This window comes from Arachis stenosperma, chromosome 4 (genome assembly GCF_014773155.1).
Source record: "Arachis stenosperma cultivar V10309 chromosome 4, arast.V10309.gnm1.PFL2, whole genome shotgun sequence".
Classification (NCBI taxonomy): domain Eukaryota; kingdom Viridiplantae; phylum Streptophyta; class Magnoliopsida; order Fabales; family Fabaceae; genus Arachis; species Arachis stenosperma.
In genome coordinates, this window is record NC_080380.1 from 122,106,836 (window position 1) to 122,112,739 (window position 5,904).

Sequence of the window (5,904 nt, forward strand, 5' to 3'; positions counted from 1 at the left end):
TATATAAGATGCCGAAGGCCGTGGAGGAGAAATTGATTTCGTTACAGAGAAAGTTCTTGTGGAGTAAGGAAGATGGAAGGAAGGGTATGGCTTTGGTTAGATGGGAAGTTGTCCAAGCTCTGAAGAAGCTAGGGGGCTAGGAGCCAGAGATGCGATGATACGTAACACCACACTCTTGTTTAAGTGGTGGTGGAGGTTCTCAAAGAAAGAGTCTCCGTTGTGGAAGAAGGTGGTATGCTCTTGTAATAATCTGTCCCTTAATGAGCTGTTGTCCACCCATGCCTTACCTACTAGAGGGGGTTTATGGAAGGACATATGCCAACTACAGATTAAGGAGTAACATATAAGAGAAAATATCATAATTAGTTTGTCCATGGAGGTTGGTGATGGGAGAATAACTCATTTTTTAAAAGATGTCATGTTAAGTTGTGATCCTCTAAAGGATAGGTTTTCAAGGCTCTTCTCGGTTTCAATTCAAAAAGGCTCTATCATAGGGGCTTGTGGGTTCTGGGATTGGTTAGAGTAGATATGAAACTTTCAATGGAGGCGTGAGCTATTCCAATGGGAGTTGGAACTTGTGAATCAATTACACAACACTTTGAGACCGGTTAAATTAGCCTTTGATAGAGAGTATAGAGTTGTTTGGAAGTTTGACAGACAAGGTATTTTTTCTACTAACTCCTTTATGCAGGTGCTACAGGCGGAAACGCTTCCGGATGATGTAACAAGCTATAGCTTTATGAAGACTCTTTGGAAAGGATTAGTTCCTCCAAGAGTAGAGCTGTTTTCCTAGTTTGTCTTGATAGGTAGGGTGAATACAAAGGAAATGTTATGTCGGCTAGGAATTGTTAATCAGGGTGATAACTTGTGTGTATTATGTAACAAGGATGTTGAATATGTTCACCACTTGTTTCTTGACTGTGAATTTACTTGGCATGTGTGGTGTGATTAGTTATCTGATCTTGGCAGACAATGGTCATGTCCAGGTAATTTGAAGGAACATTTTTAAAGCTGGACAAATGTTATAAGTAGGAAAGATGAGTGTAACAAGTGGTTCATAAGTTACTTCACGGTTGTTTGGAACGTCTCGTTGGAAAGGAACAGGAGGTTGTTTCAGAACATAAGAAAAGGTGTTGAAGAAATCTTCAACATATCCTTAATTCACTACAAGTGAGAGTGCGACGATCCCTTTTATTATTAATGACAATGGCGAATATGAAATTAGAATAGCTATTGGTGTGAGATTTATTAGGTGATTTCAAGAGATATTTTTTTTTTGTAAATTTCTTGCTCCACTTGTATGTTGAATTTCTTTCGTTTAAAAAAAAAATTAGTTACATCATAACTTCATTTATAAAATGTATATCATAAATCTTTCTTTGCGCTTTTTCTTTTTTTGACAATGCTTTTATTATTATTATTTACAGATAACTACTCATCGGTAATATTTGTTAAAAATTTTCAAACTTTTACTCATGAACTTTATCCATGGCTAAAATAGATTATAAACTCCTTAGTCATCAATAAAGACGTTAATAAAAGCCAATATTCTTAGGGTTTTTGAAGAGTTTTAAAAATAATTTTTTTTGAACTTTTGACTTATGAAAAGTAGTAGTATTAATATTTGGTGTAATTTTTAAAATTAAATTGCACATTTTTAAGAAGCTATTTAAAAACTTATAGAGAAGTTAAAAAAATGACTTCTCTTATAATAAAAAACTTTTTATCACATTTCTTTTAAAATAAGTATTTTTAGAATTAAAAATTTAAATATAAAATAATTTATTTATAATAATTATTTATTATTTAAATTATTTTTTTAAAAGAGATTTAATTAAACTATTTATCCAAATTAACTTATAACAATACATATTATATTATGCTAATTTTTTATAAAACAAATACGTATAACTAAACATTTAATAATTTATCCCATATCTCGTCGCACAGTTAAAAACTAATAATTAAAAATTGACACGCAGCAAAACAATTTATTTCTACATACAATTTATTTCTTGCAACTTACTTTCATATTCTTATAAATTATACTCTGCATTAACTGATAAACAACAATGTATAATAGGACACCAGCCAAAAAGTAAAATTATTAATGAGAAAAGCAAAAGAGTTGTATATTCTAAATTCTCCTGTTATTCTACTCTGATTCTTAGCTTTTTCTATTCATCTTTCAACCTTTCATCTAGCGGAACCCAAACAACTCAAAACGATCCCTGCAAATATTTTGAATTTTGATTGTTACTATTCATTAACAAATTTAGATAAGGATTTCTTTATTCAGTAGCTATAAATATATACTTCAAAATACTATTGGATAAAGTCCATGTTTGTACAAAATCTTAAATACTAGATATGAAAAAGACTGCATGAAAATTTATATGCTCATTACCATTCATGAAATCATGCAGATATCCACCTTAGAGTTCTGTACTTGCGTTGCCCATGTTGTTCATATACAAAATCAAGCTGAGGAATGATCCTCCAAAGCAAATCATCCACATGCTTCCAATACCACAATCTCCATTTCTTCCAGAAGATAAGGGGAAGAATGATAACACCAATCCCAAAAGTGAATCCCAATTCAGCACTTAAGAAATTCCAATCAATTGAGTTATGTGTTTCAGAAGATGCTGATGGTGTTGGTGGCAACCCTTGAACTCCATCATCACCACAATTATTAGTTAGAGGAGGTCCGCATAAACCTTCATTGCCTTCAAAGGAATAGATATCAAAAGATTGAATTTGTGTTCCTGTTGGAATTTTTCCTTCCAAATGATTGAAGGAGAGATTCAACACTGCAAGGAAAGTTAAACTTGAAATCTCTGTTGGAATCTCTCCAGACAAAGTGTTATTTGATAGGTCTAAAGACTCGAGCGCAGTTAAATCTCCTAAGGATGATGGAATGTGGCCAGAGAAAGCATTGTGTGACATGTTAAGTACATTCAGAGCTTTCAAACTCATAAGCTCTTCTGGTATTGGACCTTCAAAATGGTTGGATGAGAAATCCAAGGAAGTGAAGATTGAGAAAATTTTGACCAACTTCATTTGCATCCCTTTGTTGACAACTGTAACTGAATCCAAGTAGGTTCCTCCATATGGCAATTGATTGCCTTTGATAGCATAATTCAACATGTCATCAAATATATAAGGAGGGTCATTTGCAAAGATCTTGGCCAATCTTTTGACAATAGCAATGTTGATCAGTGCTAACATATCCTTGTAACGAATATAATGACCAAAATCATACATGTTAAAATACAAGTAGATTCCATTCTCCTTTGTGTAATTTCCATCATCCATCATAGCTGTCCAACTTTGCAAGAGTTTTCCAGGTAGTGTGCTGATGAATTTATTCGAGGCTAGATCAACAACACGAAGCATCTTCCAATGGCTTGTGTTATGGCTGCAATCAATAGGTCCATGCAGTTTGTTCGACCTCAAAACTAGTACTTGCAGGGTGGTAATGTTGCCCAAGAAGCAAGGAAATTCATCACTCAAACTATTGTTTCCCAAGTTTAGTACCTCTAGCTTTCGGCAATTGGCTAGTGAATTCGGTATGGTACCGCTAAGTAGATTTGCATTAAGATCAAGATACCTTAAATTACATGTACTTGAGAATATTGTGTCATATATATGACCTGTGAGTTTGTTTCCAGCAAGATTCAGTAATCTAAGAGTATTATTTCTTGCTATCAAACACTTGGGAATGGGACCATCAAAGTTATTATGTGAAAGATCAAGCATTCTAATAGAAGAACAGTTACAAAAGGATTCAGGGATTTTTCCATGAAAGCTGTTGTTTGTTAAGGAGAGGTAAAACAAGAAGGGAAGGTACTTTTCAATGTTAGGTGGGATAAAGCTGAATTCATTGTTTGAGAAGTCCAAATGTACCACGTATTTTGTGAAATATGGAATTGACCCGCGAATTTGGTTGGAGTGAAGATCAATCATCAAAAGACTTGAATTGGGATTTTCCAAAGGACCTTCCAAATCTGTGAGAAGATTGTTGGAAAGATTTAGGGAAACCATGGAATCAAATTTCCAAATCCAATTAGGTATTGGTCCTTGAATCAAGTTGTTGGATAGGTCTAAATCAAATAACTTGGGTTGATTCTTCAAGAAACTTGGGAATTTCTTTAAATTGCAAGAAGCCAACAATACATTTGTCAGGTTAGGGAAGAATGAAAGACTAGGATCCTCATCAGTTATTTCAACTGACAATTTATTATTTGAAAGGCCTAATACACGTAGATATGGCAATTTTTTGTGAATTGTATCTAGATGTATAGTTCCATTGAATTTATTTGATGAAAGATTGAGGAGGCTAAGTCTTTTAAGACCAAATAAAGACAAAGGAATAGGCCCTTCTAATTTGTTGATACTCAAATCAACCAACTCTAATGTGGAAGCTGTTGCATTTTGGAATTCATCCAAGAGACCCTCAAAACCATTATCAGATAGAGTAACTTCTTGTAGTGATGGAATTGTAAAGAGACTTTTGGGAATCTTACCACTAAAGAAGTTATCACCTAAATTGATTATGCAGAGGTTCAAAAGTTCTTCCCATTGAGTAGAAAGAATTGTTCCAGTCAGTTCATTTTGAAGAAGAGACAAATATTGGAGATTCTTGGACTTATTGAAAGATGGAAGAGGACCACTGAATCTATTGTATGACAAGTCTAGATACACCAAATTGGTGAGTTCAGATAAAGAATCAGGAAGTGTCCCATTGAATTGACAGTTAGAAAGATCTAAAGTTGACAACTGCTTCAAATTGGAAATAGAACTTACTAACTGTCCAAAAAAATTTGTGTTGCTGAGAATCAACGTGTCAAGTTGTCCATGTTGTGAGAATTCTGGTAAGGATCCCTCAAGTTCTTCATTGTTTGATACATCAAGCGTCTTCAGAGTTTGAATTTGGAAGATACCCTTTGGAATTTGGCCACAAAATCCAGCATTAGATAAGTTCAAATGCCTCAAATTCTTCAGCTTTACAATATCTGATGGTATGAAAGAGCCAAAGTTGTTGAAAGCCAAATTCAAGCTATGCAGATGTTCAAAGTTGAACAGACTTGAAGAATTGTGTAGACCTCCAGAAATAGATTCTTGGCTCAAGTCAAGGCCAATGACATGACCATTGTTGCATGATACTCCATTCCATTGACAGCAATCAACAACACCACTTTGATTCCAATGAACAAGTTTTGTTGATTTGGAAGGGTTGTATATGAGGTTGTGCTTCATGTTTAGCAACATGAATTGTTGATGACTTAGGCATTGGCTTGTAGTAGTAGATGCATCGATATTGGTAATCAACCTCATCATGCATAAGTTTATGAACAAAGAAAATAGAAGCTTTTGAAATGACATCATTATTTTGTTTTGGTGGCAAGTGTTTGAACCTTGTATGATTGATTTCATGTGTGGTGAAGATTGTGTATATCATTGATCGAAGTTATTCCTTTTATAGCCGAGTGTTTGATTAAGTGAAGTATATTTGAATGTGAATTTGTTGATCCATGGCACTGGTGCTGTTTGACAGATTCAGCATATATGAATATAGATATAAGAAAAACAATGCCGCTAGGTAATATTTCTCTTTAATTTCATTTAATAAATTTCTTTTTTCTATGTACAATAATAATTCACATCCTTAACATTTTATTATTACTATTTTATTGGTTAAATGATGATTAAAAAAATTTGATTCCTTGAGAAAACGCATAGATATAATACACATGATATCTACTGAGATATATTCATCAAATTTTAAAATATATACTTTAAAAAATTTCTAAAATAGTAAAATAATACATCAATTGTCAATGAGTTATACCTCAAATGGCATAGTCTCCTCATACTCAATTAAGAGGTTGCGGATTCGAG

The 5,904-nt window shown here is 33.4% G+C and overlaps 1 protein-coding gene across 1 annotated transcript; it reads right to left on the bottom strand.

Annotated features, from left to right (window-relative positions):
• Positions 1–2,025: 2,025 nt before the first annotated feature.
• Positions 2,026–5,262, bottom strand: LOC130975411 (receptor-like protein 47). Its single transcript, XM_057900210.1, has 2 exons — positions 2,408–5,262; positions 2,026–2,231 (listed from the first exon to the last, which is right to left on the bottom strand). The coding sequence occupies exon 1, from the start codon at positions 5,260–5,262 to the stop codon at positions 2,419–2,421; it is 2,844 nt and encodes a 947-aa protein (XP_057756193.1). The 3' UTR covers positions 2,026–2,231; positions 2,408–2,418.
• Positions 5,263–5,904: the final 642 nt, after the last annotated feature.